Genomic DNA, 25,367 nt, shown 5'->3' with positions numbered 1-25,367 from the left:
ATGTATTTGTTTATATTGCTGCAGTTCGTATGTTCCTTTCTAACAAAAAGCCGGGTTTTGTGATGATGAGCAGAGGTGCTTGAATTCTCCACTTGTGTTTTCCACTAAGGACAAGGTAAGGTCTGCAGGCGGCTGATGGGTGGATCTACTGTCTGAAAGAATGCATAACTTGGTTTTAGATTGTTAGGCAAATCATTGGTTACAGCGAAAGTTTCCAAAGCTAACACAATGTGTGAATTGTCCGGAGTAGTGCTAGAGGCTGACATCTCCTGACATTTGCAGCTTAAACATCCAGCTTGAGGCAAACTGGACAGGTGCCAGCTCCACTCCTGTCTTTCAACACTTTCTACACCAGAGGACTAGTCAGATATTACCTCAGTTGAAATGCTTCTTAATCTTGATTTTATTTTTATCAAGTCGTTTTCCTCCTTATATAAACTTGATTTGACTGTTGAAGGAATAAATAAATGTCTGCAGTGTTGAGTGAAGGGGACAAAAACATTTTTGGAAGAGAAATTTTGGAATGTAATGCCTTAATGTTTAAAATGAATTTTGAGTAAAGCAAGAATCTTATCCTATTGTATTCACAATTTCTTAGCATTTTACATAATGTGGGTTCTCCCTACGCTGTTTTGGTTATGGGGCTTCCTGTTAAAGTCAGTCTTGAAGGTGCTTTTGTACCTTGAACTCAAAGGGATGATTGCATTGCTACCGAAATCCATCTGTCACCCTCACGATGTGCAAAAAGCATGTCAATGTATTCATTGACAGTTGTGCTTTTTTTTGTATCTGCTACATTTCACTCGGTGGTAGTTACTATAACCAGCAGGCAGGATTTGGTGTCAATCTAACCGGGTAATTAATGATTTGTTAATTTGATGCATTTTTGCTATTAACTGCTTCACATTTAGACATTTTTCTGTGAAAGATTTCCGTTGCAATCATAAAACTTTGAACTAGGACTTTATATTTAGAGTCTACACAATCTAGTCCAAACTGATGTACTGATATGTAAATAAGTTGACAAATATCAAAGCATTACATCAGGCACAAGCCCAACACAGCACATCACCCAGTCAACACCATCCCAACTGTCAAGCATATCCAAAAAAGATTTCTATAGCTGCCAATGTAGTTCCACCAAGTACTGACTTCTGGGCCTGAACACTTATGCAATCAGTACAATTCAATGTATACATCTTCACAGGTTTTGTCACAACATCCTATATATAGATATAAAATCTTCCACATGTTTGCATCGTTTTATTCAGAAAACACATTCATGGAATTTCTAATTAGGTTGCTGTAGCTTTCAAGCAAGTAATACATACAGTTTATGTAAAAATTGCTGCTTTGGTGACCTCTGTTGTATAGTTGTCAATATAGTTTATGTATTTATGCATGTGTGATTACTTCACACCTGCTCAGTTTAAAAAGATGACATTCCTGTTCTACAAGGTTTCAGATTTGAAGAAGACTAAATGCTTTACAGTAGAACACTTTTGTTTAACGATGCAAGGATTCAAAATGCTTATTTAAAAGCTTAATGCAGTGGCAACTATCTGCAGTGTAAGAACTGATGTTAAGTCAAAATTGGTGTTGGTTGAATTCAGAGGCGATATATAAGGCACTTGTTTTATTTCACAAAGTTGGCATGCCTTAAGTTTAAGCTTAAGAGCTCAATCAAACGGTTAAGTAGTTAAAATGACTTAGAATGGTATGACTTGCTGCTTTACACATTTTGTCAGCATGAAAAGATTGAAAAAGTTCAGTCACTGCATCCTGTCCATTGTTTCTACATTTCCGATCTGTGCAAAAAATAAATATTGAAAATGCAGGGAATCTAGCTGTAGGGGGGAAAAAAAAAATCATGATGTAGAAATAATTTGAATAAAGACGTTGAATACAGTGAAGGGGAGTAGTCCTTCGAGCATATTTTAGAGAAAATTTGACTTTCAGTTTGGAAGTTAAATGAATTGGCATTGTGCAAATTTATATTTTGATGTGCACAAAAGGCAGATCAATAATACAATATTGGGATTCTGACATTATTTTCAATTATTGCTTATTGAAAGATGCCATTGTTTAGTGTTTTTAGTGCTTCTAATAAGCAAGCCTAATCTTGTAGTAATCTGTCCAAAAAGGCCCTGTGGCTGAAAACCTATTACCAGAGAGCCGATTATTTTAACTCCCAAACTCTGTGAACTTTCAACTTTGGCTTCCATTAAACTTCACACAGCAGACAGCTGCTGCCTGTTATTTTAAAGCACTCAAACCAGCATATGTCTGAATCCTGGATCATTTTTGTAGGCCATTTCAATGTGTTTGTGCAGTTCGAGGTCACTTATCTGGTGTTCCTGTGCCTCTGCTATAGTGGGGCATGGAAGTGAGCTGAAGCTGGAGAAAATTATACCACAGGACCTTGCACTGTAGGCCTGGAGATTGACAGGCCTGCTTCACAGATGAGAGAGGAAAAAAACGAGATGGGTTGTGCCTCACTGACCATGACCACTCCAACCTGAAGCCATTACTGCAGCTTGATGGAGAAAAAAACAGCTTCCCTGAGTAGAAGAAACCCCTGCGATATATTCCTTAGTAATCATTTTTATTTTCCCTCCAGTGCTCTTCTGTATATGCAAACACAACGGGCGATGGAGATCTTTCCTTTATTTACTTTGCTTTGTGCAATTGATGGAAGGGGCTGAATTATTTATTGGTCGAGTGATCTGATTGTAAAATGCACCTCAGCCTCGATGTGGCCTGTGATTGAAGATGTTTTGGGGTGCTGATTGAATCTGTGACTCTTTGGAGGTTTTCTTGTCTCATCCCCAGTATTTTTTCAGCCATTCTGATTTAGAAAGCATGCCTCGATTTTGAAATGGACAGATAGTACTGTTTGAGAGCTTGATTCATTTTACCACAAGGTTAAAACAACTTGACCTAATTTACAGCACAGCAGTTTCCTGATGATGGTAATTTTTTGCAGTTTGTATTCAAATTAAGGATGGAATGCACTCCTCTCTCCCCCATTGTATTTTGTTTTTTTCTTGTCATCATTCTTTCATCTTCACACTAGGTTTCCTCATTGTGTGCTTGCCTTTTCTTCCCAAATAAAGACTGGTTTAATAAAGCTGCTTGCTGCAGCATCCCACAGAATGTGTGCAGAAAATAAAGGAGTATAGTTTCCTACTTTCACAGTGTAGTTTCGTACTGTATATTATTGGCTGAAGGGAGTACAAAATGGAGGGCCAAAAATACCGAATTACATACCATACATGCAAAATGAAAAGTGGGATGATAATCTTTTTCAGCTCTTGTTTTAGCACTTCAGTGAACTTAAAGTGAAGTATTTCTGTAAACAATCAACTCTATCTTAAAGTAGATGGAGCTTTTCAATGCAAGTATAAATTACCATATTTTCTTGCTACTTGTTAAACGTGCAGCTTGCTTGAAAAACTAGCATAAAAAGGACGAAGCTGCTGCTTTATAATCTGTTCATCTACTCTCTCAATCTAATGATAAGATCTTCAGGAACTGAAAAAAGCTTCCTTTTCCTTTATTACAATATGAATTGCATCATTAACGAGTCTTTATATCTTTGAGACTGAAAGAGGGCTTATGGACATTGTACAAACTAATTTGTACTTTTAAGAACACAGAAATGTGGCTTTCATAGTAATATATATTTTCCATGTGTTATACAGTAGATTTACCCTATTAAGAGGTCAACTGTGTCAAAAACAGGTTTGTACTTTATAAAGACAAGTTATTAAATGGTTCCTTAGGGACATTTGCTTTATGTTGCAGTTTAATAACAGTTTGAACTGCCATCTTCTAGAAAGAGACATAATTTATTTTACAGAGTTTTTAAATGTGCGGGGGGGATTGAACGATCCATTAAATTGGCTCCTTGTGTGCCTTGCCTGTTTGAAATTCATCATTTTTGTTGACGACTTTTCTCCTGTGGATGAAAGACTGCAGTTGACATCTCATTAGCCTCCTGATTCCTGGTCGCCCCGTGTACATGATGTTTAAACTCTGACACCAGGGGAATGTGAAGGAGTCGCAGCTGAACGGGTCCTTAAATGCGGGGGAGGCAAACTTCCTTTAAAGAAGATGGCATTTGTCTGTTAGTGTCGTTTTGAAGATATTGAATTGGAAGATTCTTTTGAACACATCATTTCACAAGATAATCTACGGCAAACTGTAATGTAAATTTGAATCTTCTCCCTCTGTTTTTAGCTTTAGAGAAAAGCTGTATTACCCTCTCCAATCACAACTCTCATGTGGAAATGACTGATGTAGCAGTAATCACGCATACAGATCCATTTTTATGAGGTAATGGTTGAGCCATCTACATGCAAGATATGCATGAGAAGGTTTTAAAGTATTGCACTTGAATAGTGGGGGATGGGTAGTCAGCAAGCCGGATTAATCGTAGAAATGTAATCCCCAGTGCATTTCTGTGCATGGATTCATGTAGGTTACGTAATTGACACGTGTGTGATTGGTTAAATGGCCTCCTACGGTTTACATTTTTCTTATGTCCTTTTTTCTCTTCTTGGAAATATTATTGAAATGAAGTTTTTCACCATGTGCCTCCCAATGCTTCAGAACACAACTTTGTTTCTATGTATTTCATATAAATTGAAGGTAGACTGATGCCTGAAGACTGCTTGATTGATGCCGGCATTGTTTAAATGTGCCCTTGCCTTGCAGACATCTGTCTCCCAGTATGTGCCCACTATGTGGTAGTCAGCTGGACACTCAACGAAAGCACCCATCGCACTGCTAGCGTCCGTTTCAATCCAAGATATTGTTTACTGCAACGGGAACATTCAGTTAAAGACCTGGTTGTATGAAAAATCTTGTAAATAACTGAAACCTAACAGTAGGCAAAGATATGCAAGCCAGAATTAATTTCCTGTTTTTGAACACTCAAAAAGCACCACTGCATTCCTGTGGCACAGCAAGATTCATATGTTTATATATTTATTACCTGTACTTCACAGCTTTTCTTTCAAATTTTTAACACAGTGCTTATAGAATATTCCCAGCACTTGTGTGGGCTGTGCTGCCATTGCCTTTCTGACATGCTTAGCAGACCTGCATTGTTAGAAGCAGGAGAGCCATAATTTACTTTCTGTAGACATGATGAAAAACCTCAAAATGAGGCATCTTTATTTATGAGTTTGCCTTTAAATCCCTGATTAGTCCTTAAACAATGCAGACTAAATATCAGATGCAGATGTGTATTACTGCTTCTTCATGAGTCTGTCTTTACTGCAACTAGTTTAATTCCTAATCACATTTTTTCCCTGCTCTCCCTTCTGCTATCTTTACTTGAAACTATGCTGTTGTGATTTGTCTTAGTGGTGATTGTTTTGGATATTGAGGTCAAGTTTCAGACTTGAATAAGTAACCCTTTGGCTTATAATGCAGTGCTATAAAAAATAATTAAATAAAAAGCTCATTTTCATCAGGTAGCAATAAATAAAAATTAGCTTGGCTTGATCCCCTCAGTAGGTTGTTCTGTTCCGTCTCCTCACTCTGCTGCAGTGCAGTTGGTATAATTTGATTCTTTGGGAAGGTAGGTGTACAATTCATAGCAATGTCTTGACCCGCTGATCGCTTTGAAATGCTGCGAAGGAACGTAGGCTGAGAAGCTCGGGGCTGCTAGTGTTGACCTCTGTGATTGGTTGAGAGCTTGAATCCTGGATCTGACAGTTATGGTGTTGAAAGAATTTAGCAGTGTGAAAGTGATAGTTTTCTCGATTGGAATGGACAAGGGACCTGAGTTATTGCTTCGGAGTCCTCTTTGTGTTTGTGTATGTATATGTATATCCTGATCTATATCTAGGCCTTGTTTTAAAGTGTCTAGTTGCAGTAATTACTGGATCTTTCAAATGCATAGGAAAGAAATTTGGAATTGTGCATTTTTCTGGTGGTTCTGTGTAAAAGTTTTGATTTGCGTAACCCTAAATATTGTTAAACTAATCTTCTCCCTCGCTGTCTGGGTTATTGTCGCTGTGATGCATTTCATCTGCTTGAGATGTTCAATGCACAGTACAATAGCAATCCCTCTGTAACGAGGCTGTGTGAAACTATGTAACCTGCGCAGCCTTACCCAGCAGATTTGTTTCCTGCATCGCACAGAGTAGTGGGACCTAATTTACGAATCTGTAATTGAAACCTTTAGATTGAGGGGGAAGAAGGATTTGACTTGGTTTTGCTGTGCTGGTAATGAATACGACTCGATTTGTTTTAATTTGGTATCTTTAATGCAGGAGATCTTTTAAAGTCATATACTTTCTGAGCTCTGTCTCCTGTCAGATGGGCGGTGTTGCTTGTAGAGATTCACATCCTGTAGCTGCATGTTTGCTCCAGAAAAAAACAAAACGACGTTTACTTATTTTATTACTCTGAATTAGACTTTTTAATGTAGTAATGTAGGGCATGTACCTCCTAAAGTTGTATATCTTTTGGATGATTTTTCTTCTAGTGAAAATGTTTAATTTGTTTGAACAAGCATGCAAAAAACACTTTGTATTAAGGTGCTGCCCTTTTGTCGCTGCTGCAATATGTACGGCCTGCCTTTAGTTTGAGAGCGCAAAATATTTACAATCTTACAAAAATGCGTCAAACTCAAGTGTTTTAATATTGACTTTCCAAATGAAACTGACTCGTACACAGTTTTTGTTTTGAATGGAAAATATCCATTTGCCATGTGGAAGACGCTTAATTGCAGACACTAGTGCCTCTGTCACCCTACACCGGAAAAACCTGTTTTATATGAAGGGCCGGATGGAGCTTGTTGCATTATTTTTCTAATTGACTGTGATTGCACAAGCAGCACAGATGATCATGTTGATAATCAAATGGTAAAATGGAGAGAAGCTGATGTAAAATCCTTGTCTTTTGTACTACCTTTTTCTGACACATTGTGCTTTAACTATGGAACTATATACTCACCTAAAGGATTATTAGGAACACCTGTTCAATTTCTCATTAATGCAATTATCTAACCAACCAATCACATGGCAGTTGCTTCAATGCATTTAGGGGTGTGGTCCCGGTCAAGACAATCTCCTGAACTCCAAACTGAATGTCTGAATGGGAAAGAAAGGTGATTTAAGCAATTTTGAGCGTGGCATGGTTGTTGGTGCCAGACGGGCCGGTCTGAGTATTTCACAATCTGCTCAGTTACTGGGATTTTCACGCACAACCATTTCTAGGGTTTACAAAGAATGGTGTGAAAAGGGAAAAACATCCAGTATGCGGCAGTCCTGTGGGCGAAAATGCCTTGTTGATGCTAGAGGTCAGAGGAGAATGGGCCGACTGATTCAAGCTGATAGAAGAGCAACTTTGACTGAAATAACCACTCGTTACAACCGAGGTATGCAGCAAAGCATTTGTGAAGCCACAACACGTACAACCTTGAGGCGGATGGGCTACAACAGCAGAAGACCCCACCGGGTACCACTCATCTCCACTACAAATAGGAAAAAGAGGCTACAATTTGCACAAGCTCACCAAAATTGGACCGTTGAAGACTGGAAAAATGTTGCCTGGTCTGATGAGTCTCGATTTCTGTTGAGACATTCAGATGGCAGAGTCAGAATTTGGCGTAAACAGAATGAGAACATGGATCCATCATGCCTTGTTACCACTGTGCAGGCTGGTGGTGGTGGTGTAATGGTGTGGGGGATGTTTTCTTGGCACACTTTAGGCCCCTTAGTGCCAATTGGGCATCGTTTAAATGCCACGGCCTACCTGAGCATTGTTTCTGACCATGTCCATCCCTTTATGACCACCATGTACCCATCCTCTGATGGCTACTTCCAGCAGGATAATGCACCATGTCACAAAGGTCGAATCATTTCAAATTGGTTTCTTGAACATGACAATGAGTTCACTGTACTAAACTGGCCCCCACAGTCACCAGATCTCAACCCAATAGAGCATCTTTGGGATGTGGTGGAACGGGAGCTTCGTGCCCTGGATGTGCATCCCACAAATCTCCATCAACTGCAAGATGCTATCCTATCAATATGGGCCAACATTTCTAAAGAATGCTTTCAGCACCTTGTTGAATCAATGCCACGTAGAATTAAGGCAGTTCTGAAGGCGAAAGGGGGTCAAACACAGTATTAGTATGGTTTTCCTAATAATCCTTTAGGTGAGTGTATAGCAGTCTACTATAGATTAATGTTTTGCTAACCCTAACCCCCCCCTTTTTTCTTTAATCATGAAAGCCTATTTTTCTCATCAGTAATGAAAAGATTGCATGCAGCTGTAATAAGGTGTTTGTTTGCTTAGTATTAATTGTAAATTTGCCAATTAAATCTGCTATTTTTGCTCGTTGTTTTGGATGAGTGTCTTTGATGTCCTGATATTAGTATATTTGTTGAGCCTTGGCAACCCTTACCCGGTTTAATCAAATGTATTATTGGCGTAACTGTCCTGGAAATGAAATCAGAACTGATCAACAGCAAGAGAGTGCTCACATCAATCATGTGTTAGTGTAGGATTTACACATCTATTACACAACTTTTAATCTGGACTGAACGCATGAGTTGCAGAAGAAATCTAAAGCTAATGTGATGTCTGCATAAAATCTAACTTGATTATCCCATAAATGAACAGAACACTATAGTAGGATTAACACAAAACAGAACTGCCCTCTGCCTTACACAAACTAGAAATGTGCGTTGTGTGGATTAGATTAGTAATACTGGGCTCCAGGATTACGGATGCTTCCTGGTACAGTCCGTCAGTCCTTGGATATGAATGTACTTGGACACTTTCTGTCCCACTGGTGCTGCCTCATGGAAAATCACACGAGACTGAAGGTTTCAGAAGGCTTTTTAAAAGCTCTACCGTACACACTTTACAGGTCTGAAACAGTTACATTTTCTCTCCGCATGATTCTCATAAGTGTGTGATTGCATTACTTCTAGTCCTAAACATTTAGATCTTTCTATCAGTATAGAGTTCTACTGAAATGACAGATTATTTAAAAATCCCACATTCTGCATTTGATTAGCTTAGTTTATTAGAGCAAATCAGATTGCCAGAATGCCCTGACTTGGTAAACTGGATAACTACTAACTTATTCAAACACCAAAGGTGTTGTGTAACATGTTTTTACATAGGAACCTTACTTTACCGGCAAATTGAAAACTTTGCTTCACGGCAGATTTGTATGCTTCCTTTGCTTAGTGCTGAGCTCATCATTATGAAATTGGGCTCCTCTCATGATTTAAGAGCGCTATTAAATGTATAACCTGGACTCCCGTTCACTGCAGGATACTTAATGAGGAATAGAGGGTTTTAAATGTACTGAGGAATTGGGCTTCTCTCCCTGCTCTAGTTCTTTTCTTTTTCACTAAATCTGTGATATTGGTGTCCTCATGCCATTACCATGTGTGACTCGGTGCTCTGTGATGGAGATGAACGCTGCAAATCTCTCACCGCACACTGAGTATAATTGCTGTGATTTTGTTTGATTGGCAGACCAGCAGCAAAATATTTATTTATTATGCCAGCTTTCCTGTTATTGTAGAAAGCAGCTCTGCTTGGCAAGTTTCACCTGCTCCATCAATTTAATTTTCTTCCGTGCTGGTTATATAGTTGCAGCAGTGACATTCCTCTGGCCTTCCCTGGGCTTTAATCTTTAGCCTGGGCACCAGTTTGCACTGTTGGCACTGTACACTTGTTTGTGTCGTTTTAAGGTAGGAGAGGCTTTGGAATGGCTCAATTTTTACGATCAGTAATGAATTAATTTGACACTGGGGTTAACGCCACCATTCGCTGCCATATGATCTTCAAAGGAAGGAAAAAAGATCTGTAAATATTGGCCATTGTTCAAATTTTTTTACCCAAATGGTGTAATCATAACATATACAATATAGGACTACCCCTTTGTTTTTCTTCAGTTTTTATCAGTGTAATTTTTGTAGCAGCTATAAAGGCAAAATCAACATTTCACCCTGCCTTCTGAATAGCTGCTTCTTTAAAAAAAAAAAAAATAACCTAAAAGCTTGAGTCTTCATAGGTAAGCAGTGGTTTTCCAGACACTTATATTTTACAGTGCTGCTGATACAGTTCACTTGATGTGCCAGTAATTATCTTTTTGTTGTTCACATCTTGACAAGCTTTTAAACTTCTGGAAGTAACTACAGTAAGAGTACAATCCCTTTCAGGATGACAGCTTGCATTTTTGCATCCTCAAGGCTGCTGTCTAACAGACCTTGCAACTTCTGGAGGAATGCAAACTGTTTCTGCTTCCAATGCATCAAGGTTTTGAGAGAGGTGATTTGGGCTTCTTAAGGTACTTCGACTGTCAACAGACAGCAGGCTGAATGTAAACTGACATTAGTAAAGTCATTGCACCAGGCTATGTAATTTTTAAAACCCTGTCAGGAGATGAACAATGAACAGAATAAATACTGGCAATTAAGATGGCACCCAATGTAAAAGGTATATTTTTTAAATGCCATTATTTGCTTTTTAGGATAAGTGTGACTTTTACAAATTATGCTTTTATAAATTATATTCCTGAAGCTCTTTAATATGCATAATATGTTTTAAATGTTGTGTGCAGTATTTTAAAATTAAGTAGATTTAAAATGTATCTGTACCCTATAAAATCTTGTATTCCTGTTGTTCAATTAAATTGTGGTGGGTGGCATTTTCACCAGTAGGTTGAATAGGCTATCAGTCTTAAAATGAATTTCAGACACAATCCTGTTTAGGAGGGCATGTGTGTATCCAGGTTGTTTAATTGAAATATATGTTGATACTTGCCAGTGAGTGTGTTCTGTTTTCATGTCTTTCATGTTGATTTTCTAATTGCATATAAAAGGTAGGCATCCTAGTGCTGCTTTAGCCCAAGGAAAAAAAGGGAAAAATGTATGTGTTTGTCCTGGCATAAAAATAATTATACACAATGTTTGGTCCTCTTGTGAAAATCTCTGAGGTGCAGCAATAAAACATTAAGGAATTCAATTGAGTGCAATAGTGATAGTGAATAGTGAATCACCTATTATATATATATATATAATTTTTTTTTTTTTTTTTTTAAACATTATAAGAGCTCTGTCTTGACCTGGGCAGTGCTATACATTGTATTGGGACGTTAAGTTGTGACCAACTGAACACTGCATCCAATGTGCGTATTGCTAGAGAAGCACCATTAATGTGTTTTAAGAGTAACAATGCTGGAAAAGCACTGGTCCCTTTTGAACAAAATGATGTGCAGAAAATAAAATGTTGTGGTTTTAGGGGAGGAAAAACACCATCTATATGCATAATTAATTGTATCCCGCATCCAGATACAAAGCCATTAAAGCAGTGTCTTCATCCACAGTGACCTTTGTCAGCTGACCAGATTTTTGAGGATTGCCCTCAACTGCTTCTTTCAGTTCTACAACATGGTGCCGCAGGGGCTTTCTGCTCATTTGAGGTTTAAAACTGCTTTTTCACAACCCAGCAGTCATGTTTTGCAAAAATCAAACCATGATAATCCAGGGCCCAGGATAAGCAAGGATTTCAGTTCATTTCTATACACATGTATACACAGCTTAGTAGTAGTGTAGTAAAATAATGGTACAACACGGGCCAAATATGTAGCCCTATTCTCTGTTTGTATCGCATATGTTCCAACAAATCTCAAGCTATTTGAGCTGTCCGTTTACAACTTCATAAAGATTTGCCCCCTCTCTCCTGCTTTTATAATGCTTTGAAATCCATCTTGATAACTTGAGCTTTGCTTTTCAATAAAATCCTAATTACAGCAGTTGTAACAGAACGCAGTAAACAGTCATGCTTTTAACTTCCTGACTGAATTATTAGGCTGAGTAATTGTTTCTATTTAACATTCTTTACGCTTCTTTCATCAGAGCTTCTTAGATCTGCTTAACATAATAGGAAATTCAGATACCCGTTTAATGAAAGCATACTTTTATTCATATGATTTATATGCCTTTTTTTGTATTAAGATAAGATTCCTCAACTGTCAATTTGGCCACACTTTTAAACAAACATGACAGTGATGTCTGTCTCGGTTATATTAATAGATATGACGCCCTGGTTTAATCTAGTGTGCTGTAGTACCCTGCTGGCTATAGCAGTAGCTAATCTGCTTCTGCACTTTTTAATGAAGCTCACTTTGTTGTGAGAAGATTGATGCAACCATCAGCTGAAGTTCAAAAGAGGTTTGTTTTACTTTAATTATCCATGTGAAAGAATTGAAAAAACATTCAAAGTAGTTACAGTTGCTGCACACATGCATGGTTTAATTAGTGAAAGGAAGAGCCACTAGCTGTTTACACAAATAAATCAAACAAACAGAAAATTGTCTAGGGTAAATGCTGCGATTTACATGTATTGCAGTTGTGTAATTTGTTTTTAATTCATATTGCCAGGAAATAAAAAATGATCATTGGCCTTTCACAGGACACTGTGATCACGACAATGTTTGACTGTTTGATCAATACTGTATGTAAATAAATGAGCCAGATAAAACATTCACCTAATTCACCAGATGCCACCTTGTGCCTTCCCGTAGGACTGACTGAACTAGAGCTTGTTCATTCTTGCAGGTTGTGCACCTAATTATTTTGATCTAAATACATTTCCGGTTTACTGCTATACCTTGTTTTCTATTGCATTGTATTTTTTTATGACATTGTCTGGTTCTGTATTAATACAAAAGTTGAGATTAGGATTGTTTTTGACATTATGTAAGCCAGGTAATTGGCACAACTTGATTGTTTGTAAATGCATGGTCTCTGCCTTTTAAAATATTCATACTTTTTATATTTTTCTCATTCCGTAGACGGACAATAATTCTCTTTGGGTTTATCTGCATATAAACTGCAGATGTGTGCTATTTAATAGTACATTTACAGCAGACTTTCATGATTCAAATAACTGCATAGAAAAGCTTTTATGGAGGATAGTTTTAATGTTGCCACACTTCTGTTTTAGGAAAGGTGTGTGTGGTCTATCAAGGATATGAACGTCAATTGTAATTTTGAAAGAGGCCCGCAGGTCTCATGTAAACTCAAGCAGGAGTGTGCTGGTGATGACTGAAGTTAGAAGTGACATGTTATAATTGAGGAGGCACTCTGACTTTAGCAGTGCTATTCAAATAATGGATTAAAAATAGATCAATATTTTCAGGAGGTTGAAAACTAGGTGGAGGGTCTGGGCACAGTGTTCATTGGTTCGGGGTCTCTGGTCTGTGTTAGTTCGTTAATTCTGTAGTTGTGGTGCTGCTCACCTCTGGCCTAGAAGTAGTCTTCATCAGGCTGGAGGTGCTGAGATCTTCAAGTACTCATTAAAATACTGCAAGTGCCTCCTGAGGACTGTGCTACAGAGGACAGAGTGGATTAAAGAGGACCCATGTGAATTAGTAAATTATTTTAAAGGGCTTATTGTAGTTTCCTTCAACAGGAATGTTTCTATGGTTATAACATCTACTTGTCGCTAGTGCTTTAATTTCTACATTACAATAATTTTGAATGTCCTCATTGTGAGTTGTGTGTGAGGATTCTGAGTGTCAAATTGAATTAGCATGTCCGGTGAAATTCTACAGCCTTCTAACTGTTGAACCACAATAGCTTACAACACTGGCAGAGTGAGATTTGTTTTTTTAAATATCCCTTAGAGGAATATGGAGGTTACTGTTGCAGCAGCTCCTTCTGATCTCCCCTTTGTCAGCAGTCTTCAGGCCATCTGTTGATTTGTTTATTTATTTTGTAGAAATTGGACTAAAGCGCAGGAGAAGACATCTGCATGTATAAGGCATCCTCTGCCTTCCTTGATGAGGTGAGAGCTGCAGCAGCTCTCAGCAGGGTTGTACACCTTCAGCTCGCTGCTGCAAAGATTTATACTCCAGCACCGATAGAGCACTGACTCGTGTGCTCCACAATGAAGCTGTTCTGCTCCGAAATGAAAGGACAGGTTAGCGCACAGCTACTGTACCATGTGCCAGTGCGGTGTATAGGACCCCTGCACCTCGCTTGAAATGGCTGTTGGCTGGTAAATGGATTTCTAGCGTTTCACTGCACGATTGAATTGTTCATTTAAGAAAACAAGGCCCTATATCTCCACAGAGTGTGAAATTGTGTTTTATTAAAATGACAGTGAGGTTATTGGAAGTGTATTTGCTTATAATGCACTATTCCCTGCTTCAAACTCGCTGGCTTTGCAACGAAGGGCAGACTAAATATCATAGTGCCTGCCGCTATCTGGAGGTATAGCTTAGTAGTTTACTGTAGTTTTCTTGTTTGGCATACTGTGAAGTACCTGTGCATCTCAGATCAAGTCAGTTGCTGATAAATAAACCTAAAAATGAAGTCCCAGGCCATTGATCTCTTGAAGAATTATGATGAACCATGAGACGAAGAGCAAGCTATTCTTCACACATACATATTAGAACATCTTTTTCTAGTTAATTACCAGTTCATGCTTCTCTGTACATCTTGGCTTGAAATGAGCCGTTCACTGGAAGGCCCACATATTAGCGACCATGAGGTTATTTATGAAAATCTAATTAGAAAAAAATAATGGGACAGCTGGTACAATTATACTTACAATTCATCTCTAGCAAAGAGACCTGGGTTTGAATAATGCAAAATGAGTCTTTTGAGGACAGTAGTTGGCTGGTTTGTCCCTTCACAACATAGTTTATCTTACTGTGCCTTTTTTTTCTTCCTAGGGGAAAATTTAAATTTTGGGCACAAGTTGGTAAACCACTACTCAGCTCCCTAATGTTATCCTTCTTGGCCCCAGGGCAGGCTTGAAGATTGATGAAGGAGGATCTTGGAATGACACTGCTTATACAATCTGTTCTCTGAACGAGAGCATGTCAGTCGCTGTTGCAAAGAGTCTATCAGCTTTCATTAGCCCTGAATCCCATCACAAAAAAAGGGATTTCGCAAGAGTTTACCTGACTACTTCAGGAGTAGGGAGATGCTGATTTCAAAGGTGTATGTTCACTTCATCTTGCTTTGTGTGACTGGTTTAAATTGTTTTTTCACAAAAGCCCAAACTAATAAAGCAAATCAGAGGGGAGACGCCTTACCTGTTAACAATCTCTCCTAAGGACCCGTAGCTTTTTTAAATTTTTATTTTATTAGTGCAAATTCTTTACCTGACCAATGTCACGGATTCAATCATTTAATGTAAAAAATATTGGAAATGTACAATTAAACATGGACCAATGGGACTCATATTTATCATTCCTCTTCCCCTCACTGTTCTCTCCAGATGTTGACATTATAAGGATCAAAGAATTGTAGAGAAACCAAATCCATCCAGATTTCTTTTTGCTACTTGAAAGTCTTCTATCCTTTATTAAAGGTCCACGTAATGGCTGAGAGTGCAGCTGGTGGGGGTGTGAAGTTCAAGATCAATAGAAACGGACGATACGATGCAAACCATGATGGATGTCTGAAACTCAGTTCTACAGTCTGGCATTCCAACGATTCCAGTAACATCCCACTTTAGCTGCACAGACCATATTGTTATGGTTAATGGGAAAGGGACTCCGGTTTTTGAAAGCATTTGAAGCTGAATTTGCACTCTGCTTGAGTGGGTGTAACCCTCTGAACAGCATCAAAGCTGTGTAAGTACGCCAAGTGTGAAAGGGATACTGGCTAGAAAACCCAGCCGATCTGCTGTAATCCTCTGTGGGCTGGTGGAAACGCAATTTAATGGTTGAACTGAACCTAATCGCTCTGGAACATGCCAGAAATGATCTATTAGCAGGCAAGCACACACGTATTAAATGTTTTTAATCACTTGCATTTTTTTTTCCCCCTATTATCATCAAACGAAATCTCATTATGCAGCAAGAAACCTGTACGTTATCTGCGATGCAACAGATTGTGGCATTTGCTTTCCTGCTGCACTTTAATCCTGTTAACTGTGCTGCGTTTGAGCAGGAAACCTATTGGTACGTTTACTGTGGGGAACCCCAAAGGCTGTGTGAAAACGAGGCCGGTTTTGAACGTGTTCTAAATAAAACTGGCGAGCGGGGCACACCGGGAATGACAGATTACATATGCACAGGAATAAATACCAGCTTGAACAATGTGTAGCCCCTTTTAAGTCTGACTCCTCGGATTTGTTTTAAAAGCTTGAATAATTTTATTTACTTATGCTCTAACCCCCCCAATCTTGTACCATATTGTTACTTATCTGCACTTTGCAGGAAATTTCCTTTTCCAATTATTGCAGTATCAGTTGGCAGCTCCTTGCAGAAGCAATATAACCTGCATTGATATAGACACTTCCATTAGCAGGTGGCGCTCCGTCACTTTTGGGTTGTCAGTGTGACCGTGTGATATCTTTGTCTCTCATAGATATTTATTTTCCCCTTCTTTCAGCATTAATCCTATACTATATATATTTACTGCAGAATTTTTCTTTTTTTAACATAAAGCAGATCTTTGTGGGCACATGGATATGACTTATTTTAGTCAATTTACAGATGCAGTTTTGTATGACACAATTATAATGTTGAAAACTATACATATAAATTACTTCTCAAAGAGTATCATGTTTTAAAGTGCGTGTTTTATTGATGCATTAAACAGCATTGTGACTGTTGTCTTTTGTTTTTATTACGGTGGTTTGCTAAATCCGTGGAAGGTGCACCGCTTCGCTTTTGCAATTTTGAGGAATCCATCTTGACAGATTGGACCCTGAAGCTCATTGTGAAGTTTCCCTAGTTCTCCTTTCCTGAGATCCCTACAGACTTCTGCATTTTATTTGTGTAGACCATTATATGCACACCATTTGTCAACAGAGGGTCTCTTTTAAAAGCACTCTACAAAATTACACTGGTTTTCTGCAGTAATTTGACCCAACAGCTTTGGATTAACTTGACACTACATTACCCTTCCCTCTAAACTATAGTCGTTTTTAGGTTCTACATCAAGCACTTCTGTGGAGTATGGGCTTTTTTCCCCCCTCCCTCTCTCCAACGGTTTCATTCCCCTGCACTCAACCTCCAGCCCTGGCTTTTAAATTAAGATCCACAGAAAAGGAGGTTATTCACAGTGCCAAAAAATGTTCTGTTGCACATCACAAGCTCCATTTATACAGTTACAGCATATCTTCTCTAAAAGGGCATTTTGTTTTTCTTCTGTCAATTCCTTGCTTTTTGCACTGTGGGATTAGATGGCCTTTCAAGTCTGACAGTAGAACATAATCTGTTTGATTAAATGCTGAGCTAGTTTGTTTAAATGCAGGATTGACTTTTATATTCAGCTCAAGTCTCAATAGTTGATCATGTACAATACTATATCAAGTTTAAAATTTCTTATTCAGGCATACTATTCACACTCTAATTTCTCCAAAACAATAGTCCGACAGCAAATATTGACAAACTAGGGTGTCCCTGTCAGACGTGAAACACTTCTAAATTTAAATATGCCAATAACATTTCTAAGCTCTTTAGAACTATGAAATTTACCATGCAATCTATAGTGCCATTTAACATGCAATTTATACTGCTCTGTAACCTTTCAGTGCAGAGTTTCATTGGATCATCTTTACTCATAATCCTGACAGTTTTATTTGGGATTTGCTTTTATACATTAGTTTAGCATAAGTGAGTGACTACAGTATCGAAGCTATTAATATACTTGGAAGTATCAAAGATCACTTTCGTTTGTTTGGTATGCATTTCTTTTAATGTGGCTTTGAAGTAAACTGCAGCATAACCAGTCAAATTCATAGCTCCCCTCCCCTCATACTAATTTTCGCATCTTTCTTGCACGTTTCACAGATTCAAAGAAAAAATTAATATAAAAATGCACTGAAGCACAGAAATTTTACAAGTTAAATGGAATCTCATCAGATCCTATTACACTGGCAGTTTTTAATCTGTGATGTCTCATCACCACTCATGTTGCAAACCTCCCCTTCATACAAATGTGCACACAGTCATTCTGAACCAAATTGTGCCTTTAAAACTGAAGTACTGAAAGACAAACTGACTTCAGGAGTGCAGTGGCATGTCTTAAACTCTGAATACCAGGAATTAATGGAAATGACTTGATTTGTTAAAGGCCTTTGATGTTCTTGCAGGAGATAAGCTTAGAATTTAAAGTTGGCCGATCTCGGTCTGGACTGTAGTTATGCTTTTTTGTATTGGCTCCAACTGCTCATATCTGCAGTACTGATTGCAATTTGCACAGTACATCAATTAAATCACAATCTTAAATTATAAAACACATTTGTGTGTGTGTGTAAATGTATACATTTAAATTATTGAAACAGTTATGTATGTGGACTCTACCCGATTTGAAACGAAGAACTGGAGCTTGTGGATAACTTCATTTTTACATTTTAAATCACCTCTGTTTTTAATAATAAGGAACTTACTTTGCGATTTTTTTTTTTATGTTTAATGGTCGGAAAACTCGAGGACCACAACTTAAAGCACCTTGTAAGTTCTCACTCAACTCTTACTGTGTCAAGAAATGTATGTATTAAAAACCAAATAACCTTATCAAGAAGGCTGGATATTATCTAATCTCATGTGAAGGCTGTTTTGTTCTCATCTTGCTCTACTGTTCTTCGAAAATTCTCAGTGTCCCGAAGGCCGGTATTGACATAACAGGACATGCTGTAGTGCAAGGGAAGTGAGAGTATTTTAAAACTGGAAGAAACCATTTTTAACTGTAAAAGGCTCTGAGCTACTTTTTGCTGAGGTGCAGGTGCAGTATGCATACCAGATTTAAGAGATGCAGGTGTATTGATGCTTACTGCACTGTGAACCTGACAAAGGTTGGAGGGAAATGGCACTGGCCACAAAGTAGTTTACAAATGAAGCCGAAGGATTCATGATGCAGCAGTTTCCTGTACAGAAATTCTCTTGCAACATTGATGGCAGCTCTGTGTGGTTGGGGAGGCTGTATGATTACATTACCATTCATTAAGACGAGGCAAGAATCTTCTGCTGTGATGGGTTCAGCTCCTGTCTCTGTGAAAGGAGGCAGTCACTGACCTGATGCTCAGTTCTGGTTGTTAGTACATCTCTTAGTGCTGTTCATTTCCAGATCCCAGGAGGTAAAGTCTGCAAGATTTTTATTAAGGCATGGAAATAGTTGAAGTTGCTTAATTTTTGTTTAAGTATGTTATGGTGTAATGAATGCCTCTATAGATTCTAAATCTTTCATGGTCTTGCAAACACCCAATCAGAGACATTAGAAAATCACAAGTCACTTATCCACCCAGAAGTTCATTATTCTTTAATTTAGTTGAGACGGGAAAATTAAACCAATGACAATTAGCGGAAATGCACCATTTTAAAGGAGAACTAGGCTTTTAATCCAGCAGTGTCTTGGTGTGTGTTATGGGGGAGAGATGTTTTAGTTTTGTATTTATGTACTTTTAGTCTATTAAGCTTAAATGCATTGTAAGGTTTTATTTTCAGTACTTCTAGAATGTGACATTAATTTTAAGAATGTTAAGACTCACTCACAGGACTGAAATTGAAAGCGGACTTTGAGATGTTTCACCCCCCAAGGAGACTAAATGCTGGCTCTTCACATTTTGTCGGTTTGCATTTCTCAACGTTTTATAACCTCTTAAAAGGTGCTTCAAGCCCTGGCAATTAATGCATCATTTGTTTTCATTAATTGTTAATAGTCTGTGCACCACCTGCTTGTGGTTTAGGAGGCTTTCAGTGTAGCGTTCCAAGGAATCCAATCCACACAAAGCTATCAAAGTTTGGGCCTGCCAGACACATTCAGCCTTTACAGCTGGCTTTGCATATGCCGGGTCATTCTGGGACACAATTGCCCTTATTACTGTGACAAAAGCTTGATTAGTCAGAATAAGGATTGTATACCATTGGTATACCCCTCTGATTTGAATAATAATAATACAAAAACAGCTAATATTTAAAACATTATGGAGAATTAACAAAAGCCACTGAATTGAAGAGCTTCATATTTGTATTATAATTCATAAGAAATTAAGTGTCCCACATTCAAACTTATCAGTGAACTTCCTGCCCATAGCAGGGCCTCACTGTGGTGACCATTTCATGACTGGACGGGCTCCAGTTTATTGTGGGCTTACATTGCAAAGCATTAATATTCTAGTGCAGTGCTTGGCATTAAGGGCAGAATGCCGCTTTATTCAATTTTATTATTGTGGTGTCAAGCCCCCTTCTATTCCCTGCTGGCTTAAAAAAACAATTCGTTTTTTATTTGGGACTTCAATTTACTTACTAAGTACCCACAATAAAATCTGAAGATCACATTTTCTGAAGGGAATAAAAGTTAATACAGGGTTGTGAATTTAAATAATGTGCCTGCATTCATTTAGAAATGAGGGAGGCATCCATTCTTCATTGGTCTTAATGTGTGCAAGAAAACTTTAAAAGCTTGAAGATTCATGAGGAATGTCTGCAGCTTATTTGTTATCTCAGGGCTTGGGGTTCAGGAGGTCAACAACCTGCAGAGTGACTGTAATATCATAATTTGGAAATTGGGCTCAAGTTCAGAACAGTAGTTCACAAGACAAACTACTAAGGAGGTGATGCATGTACTCAACTGGTGTTGATGCAGAGTTAAATGTGAATTTGAGATCGAAATAATGTATGTTCAGAGAAACCAATATATTTAACAAGGAAGCACCCTATTGGTGGTGTTTCCAAATTTAACTATACTTGTAGACACATAGCTGTAGATAAACTGCAGATGACAACGATAGACCATTCGCATGCAGAACAAGTGACTTGCTGAAAAGGCAGAAAAATGATGGTCAGGTGTAAAGCAATCTCCATTGTTCGATCTTAATTTTATGTCTATGATGAAGTGTTTTTCTTTGTCTGCTTCCACGATCTGCTGCATAATAGTCTCATTTCCACACAGCGTGGGATTGTGCGCTCTTACTCATTCGCTTTCTCTCTCTTCGCAAGAGTCCTCTTGAGCCCTGAATACAGCACTACAGGAGTAACTGTGAAGGTGACTTCTATCTTAAGAGCGTGACCACTATCCTGTTCTTCAAAAGAATTGGAAATACTATGATGGGAGACACAGAATTAATTAATTCCTCCCCCTCTTCCCCTCCTTCTTCAGGATTGTCCTGTTTTACTTACTCCTTTGTCTTCCTTGGTGTCTTTCAGGTTCAACTACAGATCAACACATCACCTCACGACAAATGGGTTCTACGAGTTTTTGAACTGGTTCGATGAGCGTGCCTGGTATCCGCTGGGCAGAATAGTGGGGGGAACAGTAAGTGACCTTTTACTTTTTTGATAGATATTCTAGACGTTGAGGTTTGTCTGGAGCTGTCAATGCACCAGCTCTGTTTTGCATGGTGTAATGTTGAGTCAGTTTTGATGGTTTTGGTTAATGCAGTTAATGCGTGCGTGAGTGTGTGTGCGTGCACGTGCGTGCTTCTGTATAAATGGAGCCTGTAGGATTTTCCAGAAGACTAAAATGGAATGATTGTGGGGAGAGATCTGAACAATCACCATCTTGCTCAGTGGCTGCAAAATTACACAATGTCTGTTAAAGGGCCATTTTACTACCTTGTGGTGTAATGCAAAACCCCATGCGGTCTGAAACGCAGATTCCATAACTACGCTGAATGTGGCATTGTTCATTTCGCCCATGCAACACAATGTGTATTGAGAGACTGCGATGTTATACAGACACCTTCCTGTTTACAAGGATTCTTTCCTTTTACATATGTCTAAGGCTTGGGAATGAATGGCAGAGAAATGTGAGCATTCTTCACAGGTCTGTTCCTTCGTTCCTCTGGCAGAAGATTCATATTAGGACTACTTGGATTACTTTGGTATGATCACCTGACTGTCCATTTGTAGAGCAGTCATTGTGTGAAAACTGAATACCAGTAATTTGATAGTGAGAAACTGCTATCAAATATTCTGCCTTTTCATAAATAATATTGAAAGTTTGCCAACATGCCATCTATTAAGCCACATCTATGAATGTGTGCTGAATTGATTTGACTATTTCAGTATCTCAAAGGTAGTTCCTCTGGTTCTTGTTCTCTAGTTCCCTCAGTGCACTTACAAATTGCTGCATCAAAATATTAGACGGTAAATAAGGAAAACAAAAGCAAACAAAACAGCATCTGTTATTCCAAGACCTATAAAATTGTAATCGATTTTCTAATATGTATCAGGAGCATTTTAATTTAACCTCCAGGAAGCCGTGGTGGAGTTGATTTTTGTTTTGAGAAGCCGAGCAGAAAAAAGCAGTCATTAAAGAAATGCGTCTTAATACAGCGCCGCTAATTACAGGCTTGTGATTGGGGTTATACCGACAGAGGAATAGCTCTGTTGCTCACGCTATAAATATTTGGGCAGCCTTCTGCTGGATCTGCATTATTCAAATTGATCTGCACAGTAATGTAAACAGAATGATCTAGCTGTGAAAAAGTATTCATATATGCATTACATGTGTGTGTGTGTGTGTGTGTGTCAAGCTATGCATTTGTAATGAGATCCTGCATTCCTTCCCTATTTCTTCCCCGTCTTTGTAGGTGTACCCAGGTTTGATGGTCACAGCCGGCCTTATCCACTACGTGCTGAACCTCCTGCACGTCACAGTCCATATCAGGGATGTGTGTGTCTTCCTGGCGCCCGTCTTCAGTGGCCTCACCTCCATCTCCACCTTCCTGCTCACCCGAGAGCTGTGGAACCAGGGCGCTGGGCTCCTGGCCGCCTGTTTCATCGCTATAGTCCCCGGCTACATCTCTCGCTCCGTAGCGGGATCCTTTGATAATGAAGGCATAGCTATTTTTGCACTCCAGTTCACATATTACCTTTGGGTAAGTCAGACAATCAACTCCTCCTTCCCTTCCTCTTCCCTTTTTCTTCCTTGACTGATGAATATAACCGCAAATTAAACCCACATTGTTTTCACCTCTTTATTACGTTGCCCTCTTGTTTCTGCATTTGAAATAAATAAACAAAACTACTCTCAATACGTTGCCAAAGTCCATTACAATTCTAGGTGATCGAATGTTATCTTTAAGGCAGTTCTGAAGCTGTCAAGCCATTAGTGCTATTTTGTGCCGATTTTAAAATGGTGCACTTCATTTGTACGTGATGGAAAACAAGTGATCTGTACAGAAATAAAGTATATATTGTAGGCAGATGCAAAAAATGCCCAAGAGGTAAATAACTGCCTCTGAAATTACTGCTGGCAATATTATACCGAATGATAGCATGAGAGCAATCATCAGGGGATGCTAGGGGGAGTTGGGATATATAATCCATATGTTTGCATTTAAATCACCGTACATTTTTGTTTAAATTTTCTTATTTGTCTGAATATATCATTGTTTCATATTCAACTTAAAGCTGTAAAATTGTAATTCAATTATTTCCTTTAGCATCATTCAGAAGATTACAATTTCCTATGCTGTCTGCCAAATATAAAACTCATTGTTTCTGTAAGTGAGGTCCTTGTGGATTAAACTTAACCTCCTAGTTGCTATATTTAAGTAATATTTGGAATTAACTTTAAATCAAACACTTCACATCTGTCTCTTTGTTTGAAAAGCTTCTGTTTTGTACGATGTAGAAATTCTACAATATGAACACAAACTGAAGCTGTTTTGAAGATTTGTTTCAGCCTGTAGATTTCTGCTTCGCCTTTGTAAAGCACAATAGGCGACTGTGCTCAAGCAGTGTATAAATAACATTTGTACAGTTCGACCTCGGCTGAATAACTGGTCATACGATTCTGAGCTCAAGGGCAAGCCCTTTAGTGTTTGGGAAAGAGGCTGCAGTGCAAGGCTTAAGCGATTTTGTTTCGTCCCTCTTTCCCACTTAAATACACAAACGAACAATATATATAATCTTAATTTTGTAGATTCAGATGCAGATTAGGACAGATTATCCCTGTAACTGCTGTGGAAAAGGCCTTTAAGTTGATGAGCTAGGTATCTTTCTTGAAGTTCAGTTCACAGATTGAACATTTGGAGAAAATTTAAAGATTGTTGGAATGTGCTTTCTCAGACTTCAGTTTTTATTTTCAACTTTGAATAGAGCCTGCGGCCCCCAGAATTTACAGTTAAGTCGGAGCTTGACTGAGGCCCCCTTGAAGCCAGGATCCTCTGCACCGCTTTCAGTAGAGACCTTCAGTATCACTCTCAGAGCACTACGGGTTTCTAGCTGTCAGTGAACACTAACTTAAAGCTTGGTTTCCCCTCTGGTTATTTTCTTCCCCATTGTAAGACATCTATCGATCTATCTATCTATCTATCTATAGATGTCTTTTTTTTTCTTTGGTACATTTTTGGTCTGATTTGACATTCATTTTCAGTGATATAACCTACCTGTTAACACTGTTAACCTGGTGTTTGACTTCTTCTCGAGACTGGCTGTGACTTATCAGAAATCCTACACCAGCACTTGTGCTCAATATGTCGACAACACTCTTAACAGAACCTTTCCTCTCGGATTGTTCTTGCATTTCAAGTGAACCATAAAAATAATTTCACAATCCAAGGTTTTAAAGGTTGGAGACAGTAATTTTTTTTCATCTAGTTCCTTAAGAGTAGCGCATGGCTCTCAAATTAAATTCCTTTTTAGTTTGCGCTCCAGCTTGCACTGTTATGGTAGCGTGAATTTTCATACCCTTGAGTTTTTATTTCTTGTCTTTTTGGTGAACAACATGCCTGAGTAGTAAAGGCATTGTACTTTGCCCCCTGATCCCTATTTTTATTTATGTATTTATTTTTTAATACATCAGTCCACACTTTAAGCCCCTGGCACACCCATTAACACAGCGACACTGCACAACTGGGGTGGTGATCAGATAGATCAGCTTTCCACTGCTGTAGCTGGGAAAATCTCCTGGATGTACGGTAGACAATTAACTGCTGTCATATCCATTTATTGGTCTGTGTTCTAGGCAGTTTGATGGAAAATTATGCCGACAGATTTTTTTTTTTTTTTTTTTTTTTTTTTTTTTTTGTGCGTTTGTACAATTTTTTTATTTTCCTTAATGGATATTTTATTATGGGGCCGAATACATCTTAGATTTTGTTCTGCAATTTATATCGGCTTCTTGTACTTATTTAATCTGAGAGCCATGGGGCGTGTTAACCTGTGATCCAGTTCACCCCCTTATTTTCCCCCAGAAGCTGAATGCCCTGTGTTCAGATTAGTGAATTTCAAATCCATTGAGTCAACGAGATGAGACTTGATTGAATGCATTTTACCGCCGTTCTCTACCGAGGGAAAGCAGCCTCTCACTGGAGCGGCCCTCACTAGAGCCCATCTGCTTAACGGCTTGAGTGGAAATTGCGCTGCTGACGTGTCCAGGTGACGGAGGTCTTCTCCGGTTGCA

The 25,367-nt window shown here is 38.5% G+C and overlaps 1 protein-coding gene across 1 annotated transcript in view; it reads left to right on the top strand.

Annotated features, from left to right (window-relative positions):
* The window catches only part of stt3b (STT3 oligosaccharyltransferase complex catalytic subunit B), a 53,722-nt gene that overhangs the window by 9,784 nt on the left and 18,571 nt on the right, over positions 1 to 25,367 (top strand). Inside the window, exons 2-3 of the mRNA XM_066691381.1 lie at positions 21,161 to 21,269; positions 22,549 to 22,836. Of these exons, the coding sequence (XP_066547478.1) occupies positions 21,161 to 21,269; positions 22,549 to 22,836 (397 nt within the window). The remainder of the gene's footprint in view (positions 1 to 21,160; positions 21,270 to 22,548; positions 22,837 to 25,367) is intronic.

This window comes from Amia ocellicauda, chromosome 18 (genome assembly GCF_036373705.1).
Source record: "Amia ocellicauda isolate fAmiCal2 chromosome 18, fAmiCal2.hap1, whole genome shotgun sequence".
NCBI classification, from domain to species: Eukaryota; Metazoa; Chordata; class Actinopteri; order Amiiformes; family Amiidae; genus Amia; species Amia ocellicauda.
This window is presented reverse-complemented; position numbering and strand designations above follow the sequence as displayed.